Source organism: Hippocampus comes, unplaced genomic scaffold, assembly GCF_001891065.2.
Source record: "Hippocampus comes isolate QL1 unplaced genomic scaffold, H_comes_QL1_v1.1 scaffold53, whole genome shotgun sequence".
In the NCBI taxonomy this organism is placed as follows: Eukaryota; Metazoa; Chordata; class Actinopteri; order Syngnathiformes; family Syngnathidae; genus Hippocampus; species Hippocampus comes.
In genome coordinates this window covers 948682-972992 of record NW_017805707.1, presented here as the reverse complement: position 1 = coordinate 972992, position 24311 = coordinate 948682, and the positions used below count along the sequence as shown (strand labels likewise).

The following is a 24311-nucleotide window of genomic DNA, read 5'->3' as shown; positions in this document are numbered from 1 at the left end:
CCCCCCCCCCCCCCAGCCCCTCCACAGTGGCTCACCGAAGCTCGGATGCGTTTGTAATAACTTCTCTTCCCTTTTCTATTCAATTTTCACCGCAGCTTTTCCAATTACAAATCTCCAAAGTGCTCCGGTATCAATTGAGCTTAAAGCAATTTTCCGCCGAGTAATAGCAATCATTTCTAACGCCGATCCCTGCCCCCCCCCAAAAAGAAAAAAACATGCAATAAGAGTGACGCAGAAGCAGCTGTGTTATGCCAAATCATTTGAAACAGAGACATGAATGCAGAGGGTTCATTTCCAGTCCACTTTTCAGGTGAGGTCAAAAGAAATCCAAGGGCTACCTGACTTTTTGCTCATGCAAAACGCAAATAACTAAATAAATATGAACCCGAAAATGTCCACACATCCCCAAGCGAGGCCATTCGCACGCACGTGAGTGCGACGCAAAAACACACACCCAGACGACTACCGCGACTGACGGAGAAAAGAATTATGTCATCTCTCAGTGAGACTTTTTGAAGCAAGGCCGTGACCCTCAGCCAATGGCGTTCTTTCTTTCGCTGTTTTTTTTCCCCCCAGGAAAGAGCGCTCAGCAATCAGCTTTGTCTCCTGTCACAACTTGTTGGGCTCAAGGTTGACAAGCATTGCAAGTGTACTTCAAACCGCTGCCGACATGGATATAATTACAGTCAGCTCGACAAATATTCAGACATCGACACTGTTCTCATCTTTCTTTCTTTTCGCAGGGCCGCCAATCAAAGCGGCTCCTTTGTAGTGATTTAGGATGCGTGACCGTTCACAAAAGAACCCATCTGACGGTGCAGATGGACAAACGACCTGGGGCCTGCTGCAAAAAAAAAAAAGCAAGCAAAGAGGTCAACTTTTAGCATTGCGTTTTTCTGCATGCGAGCAGAAAAGCGGACTTGGCTCTTTTCCCGACCCTTTCCTCTAAAGTGGATTGATTGGCTTGGATGCCGCCCCAAGATGCCGGCTCATTGGTATGTACGATTCGCTCAGCTGGCGGGACGCGAGAAGCGATTTGGCTTCCGGCGTGATGGTTTTACACAAATCCCGAGACGACGGAGGAATATTTTTTGCAAGAGGTGACTCTTCTCCGTCACCGCTGTGCGGCCACGGAATGTCCTCTGCGAAGAATTCCTCGACCTGGCAGAAGGGGCGGGGGGAAGAAAGCACAGACGCAAGCTGGAAAAGATCGGCGAGGCTTGACAGAGCACCTCCTGCCGCAATCTGTAATTACCAACAGTACAATCAGCGGCCTCGTTAATTTCCCCTGACTGGCAGCGGCTGGATGGCTCAATTGCAGAGAACGCAGCGGTACAACTTCATAAGTAAATGGAACTGGCGTCTCGGAGCAGACTTTGGCGTCAGAGGCCGCACGGAGAAAAAAAAAGTGCATATTCCGCTTCTTGTACTTGCACTTGGATGCACTATTTGTCATCAGCCCAATGGTAATGACTTGTCTTTGAAAAGCAAATGAGGCCCCACCCCCACTCCATTTCCATGGAAGTGTGCAGATTTAAACCAACCACCACATGATTGTGTTCATCATCTCAAGGCACAGAGGTGACATTTACACGACGAAATGAAATGTGATGAGTTATCAACCCCCCTTGCATATATTTCTCTCTCGCACGCTCGCAATAAATATATGAAAGAAAGGCACAGCACTTTACTTTTTTTTTTTTAAATCATACTTTGCCCTTTAGTATTTGTTAACCTCACAATAGGTGTAAAATCGGCCAAGTCTAGCTGTTAAACGTAAAAGGGGATGACCACAATTTCAGGGCATCCCACATGCTTCAAAGTGTGAGTCGGTATAGCTTTTGTTTGGATGTTTCTACTTCAACAACCACAGCTCAACACCAGAAGACACATGAAAATCCATTTGACACTCCCCCCTGTGTATAACAGACGGTGCACCGAACCAGTGCAAAAGCACTTGAGCGGCTCTTGTTTTAAGTGGGTTGCAACAAATCAATTTCTAAACATAATTAATTTTCGTGGGGAGGGGAGGGATCGTTTGCCTCAAAGCCGTGACGATTAATTGTGACTGACGTGTGCTGCTTACAAAAGGGAGAACATCAATATTGCTTATACTAAGGAGATGATAGCATTCGTTTCCAGTTACGATGCTGTATGCATTATCTAGTTATACATTTGAAATATGTGCAATTCATTCATTTTATCATCTTCATCCACGCCTGGTACAGAAAAGCTACGTTGCCATTGGCTGACCAACCCCGGAAGTCCCATCCTTCTGTCGCATGACTTTGACGTAGCAACGCGCAGACGCTTTCCCGGAAGCGGACGACGCTGCAGCAGGAGAGCTCAAAACATGACGCCCAAACAGCAACTTTCACGCGTTGCGGCGGCATTTACCTCTTTGGTTTTCCTCCAGACGATCCCCCCGGTGGCGGCGTATGATGCCGGGGACGCGTTGGCTCTGTTGCTGGGAACTGTCGTCGCCATGGTGGGCTTCTGCGCCTGCCTGGGCTGGTACACGCGGAAGCGGAACAGACTGCTGCAGTGAGGAGGAACGAGTCGCCCGTTCTGCGCTTCTCCCGTCTCGTGACTCGACAACACGTTGCTGTGCATACTTGATACAAACATATGACTATTTGCCCTCCTTTGCGGTTGTTGCGGTCTTGGATGAAAATGACCGATAAGCTCATGATCAGGAGCGTGCGTCCTGACGTTGAAGAAGAAGCGGAAGTCGGGAAGAAGGACCTAAGAGCAAGTTGCACTGCTGCCAAAAAAAAAGGACTCGACACTGTCGTTGCCTCGATCTAAATACTTGTATTCTGCTCAAAATGCTTATTTGAATTTATTTTTGCATCTTTGTTGGCAAATGTGAAAGGCAAGCTATCGATCGCCATGCCTGTTAAAATAAAAGCATTTAAACCATGATCGGAAAGAGTTTGTGGTGATTGTTTTGCATCTTTTTTTTTAATTTGGAATCCAACTTCAATTAAGCCACACATTTGAATGTAGCAACCACGTAGAAAACAGAATTATGCACCAATGTAGACAGAAGAGAGACAAATGGCATCGAGAATGCGTGCATACACAATTTACCATCTAACGCGATCATATACTTTTATTGGCTGACTATAAATCTTTCAAAATAAAACCACAGACACATGGACCACCCTGTGTCATAAAACGAGAATGAAAGAGTCCCTCAAAAATGTCATCACCCTGCCAACAGTAGCGCATTTCATAGTGGAGCTATACAGCAAAAGCACATTGTCTCACACGCGTTGCGACATGACGGCTGCATGCTTGAAAAAACCAATTCTATGAATTTGTCATGCTGCCCCGGACGAGAGAACAACAGTGAGCAAAGTGCTTGTCAATTATGCATTTCCCGTACATGGGATGCCTTCTACCTCAAGTGAACTTGTCAGCCTGACTCGACTCACTTAGACGCTATAGCTCCCAACGATATACATGCCACATTTGTTAATGCTCGCAACAATATGACTCAATATGACACAAGCGTGGCGGCACACGGCGAGGGTCGCGGGCGTGCTGGAGCCTCTCCCAGCCAATCACAGGGCACAAACAACCATTCACGCTCACATTCATACCTTAAGACAATTGAGAGCGTTTGATCAACCTACCGCGCATGTTTTTTGGCATGTGGGAGGAAACCGGAGTACCAAGAGAAAAACCCACGTCGGCAAGAGGAGAGCATGAAAACTCGGCACAGGAAGGCCGCGACCTCCCCACTGTGAGGCGGACGTGGTCACCGATCACCCACCGTGCTGCCATCATTGTTATCATTAGTCGTTTGTATAAAGAATTGAGGCCCTATTACAGACTTTTGGTACCCCATAAATCACATTCAATACGTAAGCAAACAAATAAACCAGTTCTTAAAGATGTTTACTTTTGCCGAGAAAATGCTAAACGTATAATGATTCATATGTTGTGGATGCGACAGAAATTGTCTGTCATGTCAACACTGCGCCTTCAGTCTCAAGCCTAACCCCAAATTAGACAATCAGGCTGAAAAAAATGTCACTTGTCAATGGTTTACACTGGTGAGATGTGTCGTTTTGATGCCAGGGTTAGTGTGCGGTATGCATGGCAACGTGATGCCAATGTGCATGTTTAAGTGGTGGCTTGTGCGGCGATTTTTTTGTGCAGGGCAGCAGAGGCCCAGTTGAGTGGATGAGAGCTGCTGCTGCTGCTGCTGCTGCTGCTGCTGCAACAAGAGACAGGACGCGTCTTGGATCACAAATAGGGATGCAGAGCGCATGCGCACTGCTCCCCGTTTACTGTATGATATTCGCCGTGGTGGAAAAAAAAGGGTTAGGGGCAGGCAACAATCGGGATTTCTTAAAGCAGCGACAAAACACGACGAAATAATCTCCAGGAGATGTGACAAAGGAGTTTTACCAACAGGTACGGTGCGGATCGATAGCCCCAGATTGCCTCTTTTATTTGTATCAGATTTTTTTCTTTTTTTTTTTCCTATTTTTTTTCCCCCTTGTGTTTCCTGGAAGATTTTGACATGATTCGTGTCTCGTCGACGCTGTTGTGTTTTATCTAAAGCGGTGACGAAAACACTGGGATTGCTTCGCCGTCCAGTACTGCTGCTTTGTTTCATGTGACAATCGAAGGAGGCTTCTTCCCTTTTTTTTTTATACCTCTCTCTTTTTTTTTAAGATATAAATAAACCGTAAGTACGCCGCTCGACCAACACGACATTGTTTTGTGTTGAAATACGCAATTGTGAGACTGTAAACGTGCTCTCGTGCTTTTCGTTGACGCCATTCGTGCTTTTTCTCCAGCGAGTTTAGGCGATTTGTTCATTAAATCATCAACACAAACGCAGTTAAGGATGGACAGGGGAAAAAAATGGAAGCAAATCACTACTAACGCTTCTTTATTTCATCCAGTTTAAGTGTGCTGTTCAGGCTGTAGGGTGTGATCGAGAGCGCCTTGTGATTAGATTTTTTTTTTTTTTTGTTCTGGAGGAGGCTTTAAAATATCCTGCTCGCTGTTGTGTAAAAAGAAGAAAGAACGAGCGAAAGGAAAACGTCCTTCACTGCGCATTCGTCAATCCGAAAAGGATGAACGCAATAAGGCTTCCGTGTGGCTGTTGAAATGAAATGCATGTGAAACACTTGAGTCGAATGTGACAGAGACATTGCAGTCGCTGATAGGCGGATGCTTTTTTTTTTTAATGTATTTATTTATTTATTTATTTCTTGCCTCCCCTCTCTTCCTCGTTTTTGCTTCCTTTAGGTGTGATGAGACAAAGGAACAAAGGATGCCTTAGAGGAGAGGTTGCCTACATGCCCGGAAATCTCCTCAAAGCCTACCGCAGCCGAATGGATCTAACGCCCCCCCCCCTCGGCCGCCTCCAGATCATGATCCTCGGCTGAAGCTATCCCCGCTCATTCTTTATGATCCCTCCTCCATCTATGGCGAACTATAGCCATGCAGGGGACCACACCATCTTGCAGAATGTCTCTCCTCTCGCCACCTTCCTCAAACTGACCTCCCTGGGCTTCATCATCGGCGTCGGCGTGGTCGGGAACCTGCTGATCTCCATCCTGCTGGTCAAAGACAAGAGCCTGCACCGGGCGCCCTACTACTTCCTGCTGGACCTGTGCGCCTCCGACATCCTGCGCTCGGCCATCTGCTTCCCCTTCGTCTTCACCTCGGTCAAGAATGGCTCGGCGTGGAGCTACGGCACGCTGACGTGCAAGGTGATCGCCTTCCTGGGCGTGCTCTCCTGTTTCCACACGGCCTTCATGCTCTTCTGCGTGAGCGTGACCCGCTACCTGGCCATTGCCCACCACCGCTTCTACACCAAGAGGCTGACCTTCTGGACGTGCCTGGCCGTCATCTGCATGGTGTGGACGCTGTCGGTGGCCATGGCCTTCCCGCCCGTGCTCGACGTGGGCACGTACTCGTTCATCCAGGAGGAGGACCAGTGCACCTTCCAGCACCGCTCCTTCCGGGCCAACGACTCGCTGGGCTTCATGCTCCTGCTGGCGCTCATCCTGCTGGCCACGCAGCTGGTCTACCTCAAGCTCATCTTCTTTGTCCACGACCGGCGAAAAATGAAGCCCGTCCAGTTCGTGCCCGCCGTCAGCCAGAACTGGACCTTCCACGGGCCCGGCGCCAGCGGCCAGGCGGCCGCCAACTGGCTGGCCGGCTTCGGCCGGGGCCCCACTCCGCCCACCTTGCTGGGCATCCGGCAGAACGGCAACACGGCGGGCCGCCGGCGTCTCCTGGTTTTGGACGAGTTCAAAACGGAGAAGAGGATTAGTAGGATGTTCTACATCATGACCTTTTTCTTCCTGGCGCTCTGGGGGCCTTATCTGGTGGCCTGCTACTGGCGGGTGTTCGCCAGGGGCCCCGTGGTGCCGGCGGGCTACCTGACGGCCGCCGTCTGGATGAGCTTTGCCCAGGCCGGGGTCAACCCCTTCATCTGCATCTTCTCCAACAGGGAGCTGCGGCGCTGCTTCAGCACCACGCTCCTCTACTGCCGAAAATCCAGGTTACCGAGGGAACCCTACTGTGTTATATGAAGGTTTTTAACTCCGCCCCCCCCCCTTCACTTTTGCCCCTGATCAATCTGGGCTTTTTCTTCTTGTACAGCTTTCTCTCTCTCTCTCTCTCTCTCTCTCTCTCTCTCTCTCTCTCTCTCTCTCTCTCTGCTAGCTTTTCTTCTCCTCGTCCCTCCTTTCCAGCAGCCAACCACTTGAGGTGATCGCACCCCCCCCCAAAAAAAAAAAAAAAAAAAAGGAGGCCGAAGGAGTACAACAGGGCTCTGTGGTATGCCCCTTGTCGTTTCGTGGAAGGCCATGCCCATGCAGAGAAGCAAAAACGCAGACAATGAAAACGCTTTGGATTTTGTTTTTTTGTTTTTTTTTTGTTTTTTTTCCAAGATGCATTAATCTGTGAAGGTGTGAAATACAACAAAGATGAGGGAAAAAAGAATACAACAAAGAAATGATACCTCTCAAGGAATCACTGGAAATGTTTTACATTTTTCAGAATTGCACTACACAACAAAGAAGATGTAAAGATGTTGCAAAGACAACGCCCCCCCCCCCTTCCCTTTTCTCCAAACTAAACGATGAATGCTTTAATTTGCAACAGACTACACACTCAAAAAATGCTGTAAGTAAGGCAAACGTGTTGGAATTACACCATCACCAGAGGATAAAGTGGTTTAAATGTAAGTGGTAACTTTTTTTCATTTACCAAGGGGATGGGGGGGCGGGTGGATTTTTCTGACGTGCGTTTTTTGAAATTTCAACTAGAATGGATCTTTTGTAGTTTTCGCCATATGTCCCGAATAGTGTCTGCCATTGTTTTTTTTTTTTTTTTTTTTTTAATTATCACCTTTTTCAGCGGGGGGATGGAAATGCGGATTTTTCTTTGACAAGAAGCTTTGAGGAACAAACTTGTGCTTAAAAAAAAAAAAAAAAAAACATTTGAAGATAAGTGTGTGATCATATCCACGTACGCTAAACACTGTCATATTGTTACCGATGCCAGTCCGGGTGTTCTTGCCTTAATGGTTACAATGCTATCGTCATCTAAGTTCATTCGATGCACTCCTATGAAGTCAGTCCTTGGATGCAAGGGGAAGTTATGATTTCTTTTTATTTTTTTAATCACATGACGTGCATGTCCTCTTTTTTTTTTTTTTTTTTACAGGTTTCTCTGACCACCGCGTGCTCAGAGCACAGACAATGAGTGTGTGTGCGTGAGTGCATCAAACACTTCAAGACCAGAGCCTTAGTATGATATCTTGCACAATTTGTAAAAAACAAAAAAACAAAAAACAAAACAAAAACAAGACAAAAAACACAAAAACAAAACAAAACAAAAAAAAACCATCAGTAAAAGTCAAAAGACAAAAAAGGGGGACATTTAAGGCACACTGTCTTGTTTCTACTTTCCCTACATTTGCTCTCTTCCGATAATTTTTTTTCTCTCTTCTCTCTCTCGTGGCCATTTTTTTTCCTCACAATTACTTTGTTCCTTTTTGTAAATTATAGATGGCGTGTAAGTATGTGAGTCTTTTATTTACTTTTTGGAGTCCCGAATGTGAGTAAGGATTGCATTTCGCTGAAAGTTAACTGTGTAACCTGTTGCTTTTTTTTTTTTCCAAAAATAATAATAATAATAAAAAAAAATAAAAAAAAAGAAAGTTTCCATTTCGCAACATGGTTCATTTGCTACCTATGGGGGAATGTGCTCAATTGTCAAAAATGTGTTTTGGTTTTGGTGCATTGGGACCACGTTTGCTAGTCGTCGTGTGTGATCAAAGTTGAATGCCAATATGCGTGTGAAAGATTGTTTTTTTTTTTTTTTTTTTTTTGTCTATGTACATTCATCCAGGCACGTGCACAGATAGGCCCCAAATGGTGCTTAATTTTTATTTATTTATTTTTTTAAGCCAAAGCACCTGCTGGTGAAAGGGCTCGTAAATGCTCTACACAGGTAATTGCACGGCAGGCTGCAGGTTGCGCTGATGAGAAAGGCCTATTAGGGATCCATTGTCATGATGAGCTTGGCAATGACTGTTTTGTTTAGGACGCTGATCAATCTATGAGCCCCGTGCAGATGATGTGCAAGCCGTTTTATGATCGTTTAAGTGAGCGCCAAGATGGGCCGGATTGCTTATGGCGGGCTTTTGAATCTCCTCTTTCTTGGCACAGCGAGGAAGGAAACTGTTTGGAGGACGTTTGTGCGAGCCCGCCTTTAAAGTTGGATCAGAACGCGATTGAGGATTGTTCCGAAGCAAACCGATTAGCGTGCGGGGGTCTGCTTGACATCCAGTGTTTGAAGCACGGAACAAGGGAATGTGCTGTCTTTCCAATCTTTCAATTGTTGCGCGGTAAGTAAAGTCTGTCATTTTTCTCATTCATCATGTATAATTTGAGCAAATCTGTTGACCGGGTAATGTCGAATGGCTTTCTGCGAAGCGTAATTAAGAGGGCAGTTGGGCTTTGTGCGGAAAGCCTGCCCGGCGAGAGAAAGAGTTTTTTTTTGTACGTGCATCACCCTGCTTGGCCTGTTTGTTTGGATTGCATAAGGGCGCCATTGAAGTGCTTTTCAATAGCCGCAGGGCACGGCTTTTCATATTTGGTGACATGCTTTCCATATATTGAGTGTTTGCCGCGGGGAAGTGCCCTCGTGGAGAACAGCTACATGCTAACCAGTGGCTTTCTCTCGATAAATTCCCAAGAGCTCTTTTGATTTTGTACCCCTGACACAGAATCAGGAGCACCCCAATGGTCATCGTGTGCAATTTTGGAGGCTTCAATGTGTGAGCTCAACATTTGGGTCAGTCCCTCTTTGAGCTAGATTGGGTTATTTCTGACTCAGCAGAATTAATTGGCACCACATTAGGCAAAGATACACAACAAGAGAGGAAAAAAAATGATTGTCGTTATCATTTGGGGGTTTGACTGCAACTCTGGGAATAAAGAAGAAGAGGAAGGGGATTAAAAAAAAAAAAAAAAGAAAACACTGCATCATTGATCGTCAGACAAGCTATTACAGACCGAAGTGGCTTTGGAATACCAATGATGTCGACTGCTCGTCCTTCTGCTAATAGAAACGAATAGCCGTGCTTAAAATGATTGAACTGGTGTTTGCTTCAAATGAGACAAATGGGTCTGGCTATTTCCTGGAGGAACGGGAGCACTACCATGAGCTTTGTTGACATAACCGAATGTAACATGTTGCGCTCTCCCGTCCATCCGCCCGCTGGAACATAAACAATTTGTGGTCTTTCTCTGCTGCTGTTGCCATGGTAACCAAAACAAAATGTCCACCGCAATTGACTGCGGTCGCGTTGTCACGCTTAGTCGTGCTCATTTGTCTCTCCCTATAACCGTATGGACAAATGGAATTGACTTTTGGATGCCAAGTCAATTGGAAAAAAAAAACAAATCCCTGGTTTAACTGCACAAAATTGCAGCTCATCCAAGTCGCTGTTTGCAAAACGCTGCAGGCTTGGGATGAAGTCTGATGTTTGCTAAGGCTCAGGATCCGCGATGACGCCGGGGATAAAATGTGATTGGTGGCCGGCTGACTACTCAAGCACAAGTATGCCAAAATTGGAATATGTGAGGAGACACAACTGCTGAGGTGTAATCTCCCCCTCCCCCACCCTCTTACCCCCACCACCGCTGACAAGGATTACCCATGCTAGATTAAAACATCCCATGATACCCAAGGGTCCCGATGCACAATCAATGCTGTGGATGATTGTATTTTATTCGTTGCGTGTCAAAATCTTTGGTCATCTCTAATCTGGGATTTAGGTAGCAGCAGCAGCAGCAGCAATCCAGGCAGTGTTGAAATGATGCAGACAAAATATCATCCAAAAGTGAATGCAAATCATCCCCCCCAAAAAATCTGCATTGATTTGCGCATTGCATGCTGGGAACTGAAATTAATGTGGGAAATACTGTGCAGTACAGCTGCCAAATTCTCAACTCAAACATAGACAACAAGAACCGTTGACGGTTCATTTGAATGGGAACTTTTGTGCATGAGAGCCCTTTGGGTGTGGGCGGGGGGCGGGGGGGGGATCAATTTATGGTCATGCGTCCGCTTCCTGCTTCACTGAGATGTGTCCCTCAATGAAAAGAACTTGGTTTAGATGCTCGCAGAGTTGAAGTCTCATGTGATGCCGTGCAGAAAAATCGACTTGTGTTCCACTGTCCAAGTGACGAATTTGGCCGCAGACGGTCGCTACTCTCTTGAAGTTTGCAGACTCGAAGTGGCACGTGCAAACATTTTTCCCGACATGCTAAAATATTCAAAGGATGCTATCTGGCTTCTAAGAGTGGGCGGGGTTAGATGGGATGGGAAAGCATGATACTGCAGCAAGGAAGCGAACACGCTCTCCTCCCACATTTGCAGAGGGCAATCTGTCACGGATGGAACGGCTAAACGTATACATGACGGCGCTTATTTACGACACGGAGCCTTTGGGCGCCTTGCATCTGGCCACAGTATGTCGCAAGCAATCCCCTCGTCGTCTCCTCGGTCTCTTATCGACTTGTGATTGCGTCACGGCTTGCTTATTTATCCCACTTTCGCACCGTGACGGCCGGGGAAGATGTTTATACGGGTGATTTGTTTGCACTAATTCGGCTTGTTTTGACGAATCCGAGGGCTTTTGGAGGGAGGGGGGGTTAATCCTCTTGTTTCTTCTTCCAGCCTATTCAGCACTCTCATAACCCGCCCCACCAATCTCATCCCTGCTTTATTTTTGGAAACATCTCATTCTTGTGAGTCAGGCCTCATCTTCAACATCTCCTTGCTGCTGTTTTTGCTCTGAGAACAGGAAAAAAAAAAAGCCATGTGCTGTCTTCGGAGCGGAATAATTCATAGTTTGTGACTGTTAATGTTTGCAATCGATGGCGAGTAATAGATTGATGGGCTGCTTCGAAAAGGCGACCAGTAGCAATTTGTCACACAAAAAAATGGCGCTGGCGAACGTAAAGCTGCGTGACGCGAAAGCATTTTTTTTTTTCCATTTATCAATCAAATCAATCAGTGGCAATGCTACGGCGAGCGCTGACGGCTGTGGTGATTGGTGACTTCGATTTTCATTTTTGATCAAATGGGGCAGGCTAATTCGTGTTTTTGTATTGCAATCGCCTTCAACTAAACAATGAGAGGCACTAAAAAGGAAGTTGTCGGGCATTCTTCGCCACTCAGTGTCGCGACGGCATCTTGAAGCCGATCACATTGCCGCTCTGCAATTAAGCATCGATGGCGACTGCGAGCGCTACCGGACCTGTGCACGCATAGCCAATTATCCGCTTAGTATTCCATCCACTTTGGGCCGCAGCCTCCTGACCTAAAAATTGCGAGCGGGAGAGACCCTTTGCTAAGTGGTTTGTTCATTTGATGAAGAGAAGCGCACTATTTCTGACGGATTAAGGCAGGAGTTCGCTTTCTCTTGCCTCCTAGAAATTTGCCTCCGCTGAATTTGTCTTTCACCTTTTCCTCTCCTGAGTCATTTGTACGAGTGCCCCCGTTGTGGGAAGGTTCCCCGGGCGCTGATGACAAATCTATTGATCACCACCCCGTGTTTGTCTTTGCGAGATCTCATTTTGAAAGCCCACACGTGCTCCCCGCACGACGTGATCGATGGGCTCCGTCCAAGGCGTGCGCGGGAGGCCTCCGATCTGAACGGAGCTGTTCCACCCTGAGGCTCGCCTGGCGGATTCTGCCCAACAAATTCCGTAATGTGGACAATGAGGGAGTTGGAATCCGTTTGGGAGCAGTTCGTGAAACCTTCGAGAGAACAAGTTTATTTTTTATTTTTTTGATGACGCTTGGCCGCTAAAGGCGATATGGCGTGTCACGGACTGAATCAAGGCTGATCGGTTCTCTTTGTGCCCTGTGAGAGGAAGTCGGCGTTCCCGGTTCAGTTCAATAAGGCACATCTCCACTCGACTCACTTGAGGAACGTTTTCTTCTAGTTTGTGTTTGAAAGTTAAGCGTGCCAAATCGGGGCAACGGTGCTCTTTGCTTGTGGTTGTTGCCTAGCAACAACCACAGAGGCAGTTTGTTGAAGCCTGCCATTTCTTTTTTTTTTTTCTCAGAAATGTGAAATATTTTTATCTTCAAAGCCTGCACACAACTCCATGGGGAGATGCACGACGGTATCTCTTTTAAACGCTGAAAACAAAAGAGGTCAGTGCGGCAGATTCCTCGTTTGAGGTGCAGGGGGTGCGCTGCATTCGAATAGCAACATTGAAATTCATAAATGTCCCGGAAACAAAATCAAGTGTTGACCGATTGACAGATTTCAGCTTTTGATCAGAATCGAAATCGAAATCAGCTTCATTTGCTTTGTGTGTTCAAAACACCCAAGCAGAACTCAAGTCGATGCCACCTGCAGACGCGGCAAAGAAACAAACAACCCGCCCGCCCTTATTGACATTTCTAAGCCTTCCCCACCACCTCATCCAATCCATCGAGCTCAAAGTGGTTTGATAGCCAAACGGAGCCCCCCTCCCGCCCCCGCATCTGTCCCCACCCTGACCGCAGACACGCAGGTTACATCGTCTCTGTCTGTCTTATCTCGGCCCCAGCTCGGCTTCGAGACCCGCAGCTCGTGCCCCGGCTTGCGTTGGAGATAAAGCCCAAAATAGAGCACTCTCGCTGACAGCAAGGCAGTGCCAGATAAGACGCTTGCATCTGCAGCTCCGAGCTGGAAATGGGAGAGAGGAAGGGGCGCCGTTCAGAAGAAACTCTCACAGTTCGATAGGTCATGAATATCGGCGTGCAAAAAAAAAAATGGTTCCTCCCCTTGTTTCTCACAGTGGAGGCCGTCAATTGTGTTCGTGGACCCGCGTCGGTGACGCCACGGCCAATTTGGTGGCCGCGGCCCGCGCCGATGACAAAGCGGCGGCCCACCCGCGTGTGTCCGCACCTCTGAATGTCAACGAACAGCCCGCCCCGCGGCACATTATTCCGCCCGTGTCGCCGCAGAAGTGCATATGAAAAGGTTTTTTTTTTTTTTCTGCACTGGCATGCGGAAGGCGATCGATAAGTGTGTGTCTTAGTAAATAAGATCATGTAGACGCGAGGCGGCCGTCGGCGGCGGCGTCTGGGCGTAAGCCCTCGCCTGCTTCGTTCATTCTCCATTAGACGACGCCCGGCTGTAATTGAATTGGCCTGTACAAGCTCGGGGCTCGGCCTTCTCGTTTTCGCCTTTGACAGCCAACATCCGCTCCGTCGACTTCATATCCCGGAGCCGCCGAACGAGACGTAGCATTGCGGCAAGGCATTGAAGACGGGGATTGATGCCACGACATAACCCAAATTAGCGGCTCTGGGGGCGAGCGGATTTAACATGCGGCGCCAATCCCGTCGTGTTATTTGGCGGCAGATAAGCGCGTCGCGGTGATAAGATCCGAGCTAATTAGCCGTTCCGGGCCAATCGATGGCTGGGAGATGCTGCTGCGCCGAGGCAAAACGGAAGCCAAACACGCGCGGAAGTGGCTTGCGTGGAACGTCAAGTATTCTTCTCGTGTTCCAGAAAGGTGGCACGTCGGGTTCAAATCTTGACCTTCCTGGGTCAAGTTTTCTCCTACCTACTGAAGACCTATAAGAGGAGTCTGGACTTCGGACTTGACTTCACAGTTTTTTGTATGTTATTCCGGCCAAACTTGTCCGAGATTCAACCTACAGCCCACATGCAATGCTCATTTTCCCCACTAGGACGGAGAGTCAGCGCACTTGTAATTAGCTATGTCCGACGCCAGCCCAGACGCAAAACATGAGATTGTGTGGTCGGGAGAAAGGTTGATGAAGTATTCAGATCGAGTTCCCCAACCCAACCCGAGCCTCCCACCCCCAGCTCATTCTCTCGCAAAGCACGGAAACGGTAGTGCAGCGGTGTTATTTTTGCAAAGGCGCAGCGCCTCTTATTTCACTCTGAGAGAGGTCGTAAATGATGTAAGAGGAAACGTCCGCGGCTAATGAGTCCTGCGAGTGTGCGGCCCGGCGCTCAAGCAAGAACGACAAACACGGCTTCCTCAACTTACAAAGCAGGACGCGTCATTTTTGGAGTGTCTTCCCGCGACAACAACGTCAGCGGGCGCATGCGGTCATAATCCTATGTGACGGGGGCAGTCGAGGGGAAGTGAATCGGAGCGCTTAGGGAGGAGGGGGGGGGGGGGGGGGGGGGGGGGGGGGCTGCACTTAAAGAGACTGAAAGAAGTGGACGCTCATGTCCGACGATCCAGCTCCCTCGAGAGGATGACCAAGGGGGCGGGGGGGCACGCTTGCAAGGAAATTTGGACTCGCACAGTTTCTGGAGCTTGGAAACATTCATTGGATTAATTCCTCTCATTTGATCCAATGCTACCTGAGCTTGTCGAGACGGGCAGCCAAAGGCAAATGAAAATTTCTTTTTTTTTTTTCTTCTCGTGTTCCAGAAAGGTGGCACGTCGGGTTCGACTCATTTCTTCCATCCCACACGTCCGATCCATCAGTCTTCGGTTTCGGTCACACCTCATTCCCGAGCCACCCTTTTGTTTACCTCGTCCACCCTCCTCCATTTGTCTCTCATCATGGCCGCCATCCGTTGCAGGTAACGGAATGAACGAGCGGCGTATTGGATGGGGGCTCTGGATGAGCCGGCCCCGTAGGTGTCTTGAGTGGGCGCCGCTCAAAATGGATTCGGAGAAGACGGCCCAGAATAACACACTTTGTCTCTTCTGGCTTTGTCCTTCGCCTTTCATGTTGGCTGTCAGTCAACAGCCCAAAGCGCCAAAGATGATTTCAAAAGAAGACCGCTGATGAATCCAATATGGCTCTTCACAGCACTCCATCAGACCTGCGGTGTTGCTCAATTTTCAAACTCCAAAGGCTAAATCCCTTTCAATCAATGAGATGCGCTCTCTCTATATATCTATATCTATAGATATAATATACAGTATATATAATGTCGCAAGCTTTCCCTTCATACGCTTCATATGTTTTGTTTTTATTTTTTCCCCAACCTACGAGATCACACTTGCACAGAACAATCTGCTGAGTATCACAGATACGATATTGGCTTAACTGCGTGTGTGGGGTTGAGGTAAAAACAAAATAAGCATCACACATGCTGCTTTCACACACGCTGCCGCAAAACATATGTTGACCAGAAACTGTATTAAAAAAAAAAAAAAAAGTGTCTATGGTGCCTACAAAATTACAAAATCAGTTTCAGTGAAGAAAGTGCCAGCTCTTCACAAAAAAAGTTTTTGAACGTGAATGGCAGGTTTCAGTAAAAGTCATCACCTATTTTCACCCCTGTATGCCCTAATTACAGATCGTGATTGTTTAAAAAAATAATAATAAATAAATCTCTGTGGCAGATACCTGGGAAGCAAATGCACATGCACCACAACAAGCTGGTGCTGAATTATGGATGGGCATAAAAATGCATGTAAACGACCGCTTTACTCGACAGAGGCTGGTACTTACACACCGAGAGAAATACGCAGGGTGGAGCACTACAAAGGCACCAATAAAAAAAAAAACTGAAATAAAAACTGATAAAATTTTTCCCCAAATCAGCTGGCATTAGCGACTCTGACAGGATCAGCGATCAAGAAAACGAATGGCTGGATGGATGCAGGCATCAGCACACATTTTTGGTGGCAGGTGCTCAAGCCCATAGAAGGGTAACCATTTCCCAAATTATTCATGAATTTAAGAAGAAAAAAACAGTTGCATTTTTACACTTAATTAATGACGGGGGGCGGGGGAGAAACAACGTTTCCGACTACATATTTGCATATTGTGTCGGTGCCCCAGTTTCGCTGACATATGGGAGTTTGCAGGAATGTCTGGACACCGTGTAGGAAGAGTCGCGAGACCAGACACTTGCTTCACCCGCCCCCCATGCCCCAGAAAAAAAAAATACAATTATGAATCGTTGCCAAGCACGCGTGACACACCGCACAGCTGACAGCGGTGGCCAAGGCCAAAGAGCTACGGAATAAACAACATATTCGACACGAGAAAGCATGAAGGTTATGAGTCCTTGTTAATTTTAATGGACTTCCTTTGAACGTAGAGTGGAATCCTAATCGTCTTTTGTGCTTTGTGGACGCAAAACTCAATTAAAATAGCCGGCGAAAGCCATTTAAGCCCGATGAAATATTCAGTGTTGATCGAGGCTTCACTGTATGTTTAGGCAACATTAAATCGGAGAGCGGAGCTTGTCCTTTTAATATATCATGAGTCATGCGTGCTAAGCATGGTCCCTGCACCCCCGTTTGCTTTCCTCATCAGCCTCCACCCACGCACCAATACCAATTCACACTGACAAAAAAAAAGCATGGGGGGGGGAAAGGCAGAAAGAGAGATGCGTGGCCTTAAATTAGCCCCGATCGAAAATCACAGCCGGCAAACAACGTTACTCTACAGCACTTAACTTTCAGATATTTTATCCTCCTCATTTATTGAACGTGCTTCTATTTCCATATTTCCCGGCAGAGTTTTCACCATTCCAATTTCAACGTAATCCAGAAATTGTAATTTTTCTCATATCAAAAACTCACCCACAATTCCACGCTGTCAACGAGAAAATCCCCATTCGTTCCAATGTCTCGACTCTGCTGCGCAGCTAGCGCGCCGCTTTTAAAGGGGTTGAAAGAAACCACTTTGCTTGGCTATGGTTGAAGTCAGCTGTGACCACTCCCACAGCAGGACCGCCCTCCCTCTGGCGGTTCTGCTGAGACTGCACTCGTTTGCGAAATTGCCAACAATGGGTCTCAACCGTTTCCTGGCAGTGTTGCCTAGACTTTTGCTCAGAGCACCAAACAGCAAGAGTTTTCCTGCCTTTTTCAGACGCACGCCTATTTGTGAAAAAGAAATTCCCCAAAAATCTATATTGAATTGTACCACACTTTGCACACCACCCGGAGGGCCACAGCATACCCCCAGCGGGCTTGCGCACCACAGTTTGGCAATCCTTCTTCGAACAGAATGCCCCCCCCCCCTTTCAGTAAATTCAGCAGAATGTCTGATGAATGATGATACATTGGCTCCATGCTTGGGGGTCATGAACAATCATCATATGACAGCTGCCCGCGAGAAAAGTGGATTACACGAGAGGTTTTATCTCCAAGTCTCTATCCCTCCTTTTTGACAAGGCCCCGCCAGTGAGTTTCCCCTTCAGTCTTGTAAAATTTGCTCCAGCCAGGGGTAGTGACAAGGAGAGACTCGTCCCTGTAAATATCATCATTCACACCTGAAGGTCACCGCTTTGGCACCGTCTCCTCGGAGCACGTCAGGAGGAGAGACACCAGCGCCAAAATACCATTAGCATTTCATCATTAAGTCTATAATATGCGTCCCAAATGTCAATTTGCATAAATTGTCATGTCCGGTCGAAGGGCGGCGGCCTGTCTTGCGTGTCTCCCCTAGTTTTCGTCCAAAGACAGGAGAGACTTGACAGGAGGTGTGAAGTTTCCACCCATGATTAATTTAGCTCTTCCTGTGGCGGCCGGCACGTCACAAACGTTTGCCGTCCCGATGATGCCGCGGCGAAAAAAACGGACCGGCAGCAATGCCAAAACCCATTTGGCGCTCTCCGTACTGCGTTCGGAATTTGTGTTGCAGTCACGAGACTGAAATTCGATCAGCTTCACAGCGTCTCACCTGAAGGTTTCTCTATCATGCCAGTCAGGGCGGATTGGAGTTGCGGCTAAGCAAAGCCCCCTCGAGTGTATTTTCGCTCTCAGTGATTCTGCCTTTGTCAGGCGACACCCAGCTTGCAACCCCGGCAACCAGTGACTCCCATCATTCGCCAGATATTGTTTTCTTTCAAGAAAGTCACAAAAAAGAAAAAAAGAATAACAGCTCAGAGGAGTGCGGCAAAGCCCAGCTCTCCGACATGAATAAACCGGTGGGGATTTGCTTTCCAGACGTGAAAAATATTCTTCTCCAGACCACAAAACCTCATTGAAGATAATGTGTCAGTCGGAAATCAGCTTCTTGCTAACAAATAACTGCAGGGAGAACATATGCTTTGCTGTAGTAATGAAAAAAATAGACTCTGAGGTTTGGCCACGCATGGCAGAGTCCAGCGCCTTGCATGCACAGGCTAAAACCTATGTTTAATTTCCACTCTCGCGCCGCACCGGCTACTCCATGAATTATTAATGTCCGTCAGCGGCAAAGGCGGCAGTTCATTTTCGAAGCTCTGTATTTTTGTCGGGTGGGAACAAGAAACACAGTGATATAAGATTGTGAGGTTCGGGGGTAGCTTAGTGGGGGTCACAGGTGATTTTATCGGACCGACCACCAACAGCTTGGGTTGGCTTCATACCCAGAATACTCAAGTGCTTTTTATCAACCAAATGAACCTACGTTGCACATCACAATGTCATGGTGCCTCAAGCGCTGAAACTGAGAGCAAAGAAACTGTAGTAAGACTTCTCTAGCCAGTTGACGTTGTAACATGAGGTTGGTGTTAGATGCCTTTCAGCTACTCTAGGTGTTTTTGAAGAGACGTGTTTGATAGTATCATCTGCATACAGTTGGCAATTTATCATTTCATCATGTCATTTATGCATAGCGGGAACAGTAGTGGACGGAAAATGGATCCCTGTGGCACTCCCAAGTCATTCGGACAGAGATTTGACTTTACCCGGTTGACCTTGTCTTCCTTCCAGGTAGGAAAACACAACAGAACCGCATTGGACATTTAATTTTTTTCCCCTGGCTCCTTGTTGCCAAGCACATTTCCCAGGACTCAATCATGACTATGAAGAATTCAAGAGCATGCATGTGAGAAATGATGTGGCGAGGCAACAATCCTCCTGTTCTCATCTGTCTCAAATTCATCACAGGGGGCAAAAGAGCCCACGTGACAAGCGAGTGGGAGTCGCTCATTTGGCACAAATGCACCACGTTCTAAAAGAGAGCAAATGTGTTCCTGACCCATATTCTCCGCCTGCATATAGAAAGCAATCGCCCGACCCATCTGCTGTGACGCTCCCTCCCCAGAGCCCGGTGGGAGGTTGCGCTGCTTCTCCGCTGTGACAGGTGCAGCCACACTGGGAAGTTTGATTCATGGTTAAAGCGTTACAAAGCGATCCTTTTTGCGTCCACGCACACTTCCCGCAGGTGCCGTGTCACACAGGTGCGGGTGCCGCGCCGCGGGCTTTGTTTGACGCATAAATCATCGATGTCATTATCGCAACCCAATTCGAGCACTGAGAGAGGGTCCAAATGAGATGGAGGTCAAATACGGAAGCGTGCATACAAGACAGGTGCAATCGCTTGAAGCAAGTTTGAATGAAGTCATGATAGTTCCCATTCATGACAACCGTCATGTATTTTTGCTATACGATAGATTTTTCAACGCGCCGCAGATAATATATCGTCGGCGTGGAGAATTATTATTGACGCCTGACGTAGATGACTCGACTCCCTCCACACGTTTCTCCGTCTTTGTCTTCATTTGCATTGGAGCAAAACTGTTCCCTAATGACACCGAAGGGAAATAAATGTTTACAACAACAGACTGATTGCTTACTGCTCACCAAAACGCATGGAGCACACATTGCGCAGACGCCGTTCATTCGAATGACGCGACTCTGCTGCTACTAGTTTTTAAATCTCATTTCCAGCGTCTTTTTTTTTTCCTCCGCCCATCGTTAGTGTCGATAGCAACACTTGACATAGCTCGACAGCACAATCCATAGATCCGTTGTATTCTGGGCTGCTTTCAAACGCTCTCAAAAGGTCTCCACCTAAAACATGCTTATCGGAGTCAACAGGCTGTGTGTGTGAGTTAGAGACACGTCGCTTTTGTCTCCAAGCATATGTTACGCTCCTTTCCGTGATCACGCGTGTTGCTGGAACAAAACGGCCGATGCACGCTATACGGCTGCGCCGTCTGTTTAGCACAAGATATACGCGCTTCGTTCGAGTGGCAGAAGAGGATTGGCCTTCAGTGCATCAACCGAGGCATTTCGGCCCACGCCGCTCCCACGTGAGACATTCAGTCGCAGGGATTAAAGTGACTTTTCTTGCATATATTTATTTCGGTCTATATTCTGAGCGATTTGAGCCTCGACATCCGACCGCTGTGTCACCTTCAGTCTCGGGACGGTCTCATTTCAATATTATACCCCAAGAAGTGGGGCAGTGGAGGGGTAGAAAAAGTGCATTTGGCCAATCTATCTGGGGGGGTGAGTCATGACCAGAGTACATTACAGATGGAAATGTCATTACCAAACAGCGGCCTTGCGGCAGAGGAGGACGCATGAGGAGGAGCCCGAACCTGGGTGGCGAGGACAGAGGGGAAAAATGTCTTTTAGATGCGATGGCGGTCTTCTGACATTGATGATAAACGAGCGTTTGAGTTTTTAGACTAATATCAAAATGACTCGCCTGGACTTGCTTGAAAGGTTATTTGAAAAAGTGTCCTATAACGTCGAGTCGACAAATTTACTTGTAATTTTTGTTTGCCCATTGATTTATTTTTTTGCAGAGCGAAATGACATGGCAATAGGGTAAATCAATCTCGTCGCTAAAGTCCCAAACAAAAGAGCCAGGAAAACCCAATTAAAAGGGATGATGACAGCTTGATTTATCTTCTCGCTGGCACTGTGTCAAGTCGTTTCTTCTTGCTCATTCCTCTTCGACTGAGACATTCTTCACAAGAGCTTGAGTGCAACGTTGCTTGCAAAAAATTTGTTCAATGCCCTCATCGTTGAGAGGAACAGAGGGCTAACAACGGAGCCCTGGGGGACTCTGCATGGACTCTGCAAAATACCGTTACATGACAGAAATACAAAGAAATACCTTCAAAACTTCTCAAGTCATATACTGGAGCATCCTCAGCACCATCTAATATTTCTCCAGTGAAATGATATCGAAGCCAATGTATTGCAAAAGACACTCCATGCGCTCCATCAGGCGTTTCGCCTTTAATGTCGGCACTTTTATCTGCGCTCTAATGATGCATGAAAGTGCTGACTGAACTCCCCTACCTTGACTTTGCGTGAGTACACCGCATCCGGCGCACTAAGGATGAAGAAGAGTTAAGACGAGGGAGATTTGCAGCTGCAAGTGGGAGATGAAGTGACAACGAAAAAGAGGAGCGATCGGCGCGTCGCAAGACTGTGACGGTCATAGCGAGAGGCGGCGGGGCTGAAGAACTCAAACGGTGAATCATCGACCGGCGCGCACATTAAATCTGCCCAAGCGGTGGCAGGCACAGCCGCGGACGGCTATATTGTCGGCACATTCCGAGAGGCGGCCTGCGTCTCTATCGTTTGGATCATTTTATCGGTCGTTTGTTCAGCCAATACACGATGTTCCAGTCGCCTTACTTTCACTTACTTCACACCAACATGGATCCTGCCTGTGTGGCCACACTTAGTGAGCCCGAGACTCCTGATCATGAGTCACCGCCTTCGTGTTGCTCACACTTTGGACCGTCGGATGAACAGTGTTTTCCGTTGACGGCCAACACGAACCACACAAAAAAAAAAAAATGGTTGTACTACAACGACAAGCAACGCACTCCACAAAAATGGCTGACCTCCAGAGCTCGGCTCCAAGAGCAACAGACTTGGCAAAAAGTCATCGTTACGGGCTGTTGATAAAGACCCAGTCGGAGAAAACTAATGAGGGCGGCTATTTCCGAACCCAAAGCTAGTTTTTCATTCTGAGTGACTGTCAGATTCATTTCCTCCGCACCCATTTTAATCCCACACCTGAGAGCTCCCAATTAAAGAGCGTCTCGGCACTTCCATGTGTCCTCTCTCTATTATCGATGTCAGACTTGGAGGGGTTTTTGGCTCGCCGACAGGGCCAACAGATGCTGATTTGTCAAACCTGAGAAAGCACAGCGAGGATCCATATTTTCCCTCCAGGAGCCCGCGCGTGTATAGCGCAGCAGAACGGAGCGGAGGGAAATCAAGTGGCCAAATCTTTATCTCTCATCCATCTGGCAATGGGAGGCTGAACGCAACCAGGCGGCGCCCGCACTTTGACAAAACGCTGACTAATCCGGGCCAATTACGAGACGAGCGCGTGGAGGTTCCGGCGGAAATCAAATCGCTCATTTGTGAAACGCTGTGTTAAACGAACAATGGCGTCATCATCGGCGCACTTGATCACCGGATGAAGGTCCATTAGGTGGCGGCGCGCCGTTGCCTTTAAGGGGGCGTACGGCATTTCACGCGGGGGCGCAAACAAATGAATTGCTTGGAGGGGAATTTCCCTCCTGTCAGCACTCTTGAAGTTCCTCATCAAGCAGTCAGTCTGGTTCATAAATTCAAGGTCATGCAAAAGCTCATCTCGTGAAAAGCACCGATTGCGCAATCAATCAATATTATGGTTCCCTTGTGAAAAGCACCAGTGCAGATCGAACCAAACATGGACCAATAACAATACTATTTGTCCTCCACAGGGTTGTGGACAACTGGAACATCTCGCAGACCACTTTGGGCGAGACACAGGGCACACCCTGGACTGGTCGCCAGTCAACTGCAATTCTGGACCTTTTAGAGGCTTCGATTAGCTGAAGGTGAGAAGGAGCCGAAATGGAGCTTCTTTCCAGAAATAAAAGAAGGCACCGGTCTCCGACTGGGAGATGAAGGTGATTACCGACACTTCTCATCTTTCACATTGTTTCTTTCATACTCATTCTCTTGCTTGCAGCATCTCTTTGATTCACCTCCTAAGAGACAAATACAAGTCAAGAGTCTTATCCTGTGTGGGTTTTTTTTCCACCCCCACTCAAACCAACAGCATTTTCTCTTTTGATTCTGACTTCATCATCTTTTCTCCTTGTCGCATCCTCTCAGAGTGCCGTCTGTGAAGATGAGAGCAGTGATTGGACAGGCCTCTCCAGGCAGGCTGATGGCGGCCGTGTTGTCGGCGGCATGCGAAGAAGGCCACCGAGGTCCAGCCAATCACCTGACAGACGATACGAGATTCTTTTTTTTTTTTTGCGGTTCGCCAGTCAACCGGCGCTTTTTCTCTCCGCTGCCCGCAAATGACTGTTTCATGTCTAATTAGTTCTATCTCAATTGCCCCGAACCAAACTCGACGTGGCCATGACACACGCTTAATGGCTTTACATCTCGCTTTCGTATCTCCACGCTGTGATGAATCAAGCCGCCCAAAACAGCCAAATAAATCCTGATTTTGCACAATGACGCTTGAAAACATCCTCAAAAGGGGGCCGTTTGGAATATTGTGCATCCTCACAGGTGCGCTGGAGCTATGTCTGACATGAAGGTAGCTTCTGCATAATTCAAGTGAACCTGTCTCCGTTTTCCCACCACCTCCCCCATCCTTGCTTCGCTCTGTCTCTCTGCTTGTCTCTCATGCGTTTTCGCTCCGATATATCCTCATGCGTCCTCCTCTCAAATCTCTCAAATCTCTCCCACTGAGATCCTTCGGCACTTTCACCTTCAGCGGAAAAGCAACATATCATTTTTACAAGCTCTGATAAGGAGCTGAGATGACTCCTTTCCCTTTGGAAGGTGTACGCCTGTCCTCAACACACACACACACGTACACACACATGCGCGCTACAAAATGATTTCATCACCGCACGGGTTAATTATTCAGAGATGTCACATTAAGGGTCTAATTGGATAAATGTGATGACTCCTTCATTGTGTTAGCAATCTTGTTACTCAACCAGATATGAACGGATGATGAATTAGGATGAACAGGAGCCCAGGAGTGCTTTCTCTTTCTTGGGAATTTTTAAAATTTCTTTTCTTTTTTTTGTCAATTTGTGTTGA

General features: G+C 47.4%; 2 protein-coding genes across 3 annotated transcripts in view; both read left to right on the top strand.

Annotated features, from left to right (window-relative positions):
• Window positions 1-2548, top strand: part of LOC109523658 (uncharacterized) — a 16224-nt gene extending 13676 nt beyond the window's left edge. Inside the window, exon 5 of the mRNA XM_019882955.1 lies at window positions 2417-2548. Within this exon, the coding sequence (XP_019738514.1) occupies window positions 2417-2548 (132 nt within the window). The remainder of the gene's footprint in view (window positions 1-2416) is intronic.
• Window positions 1-7857, top strand: part of gpr85 (G protein-coupled receptor 85) — a 15810-nt gene extending 7953 nt beyond the window's left edge. Inside the window, exons 2-3 of one of the 2 annotated variants that reach the window (XM_019883081.1) lie at window positions 4693-4705; window positions 5275-7857. In XM_019883081.1, the coding sequence (XP_019738640.1) occupies window positions 5436-6569 (1134 nt within the window). In that variant the 5' untranslated portion in view covers window positions 4693-4705; window positions 5275-5435 and the 3' untranslated portion in view covers window positions 6570-7857. Of the gene's footprint in view, window positions 1-4170; window positions 4429-4692; window positions 4706-5274 lie in introns of those variants that run through there. The other variant, XM_019883080.1, reaches the window with a different exon arrangement.
• Window positions 7858-24311: the final 16454 nt, after the last annotated feature.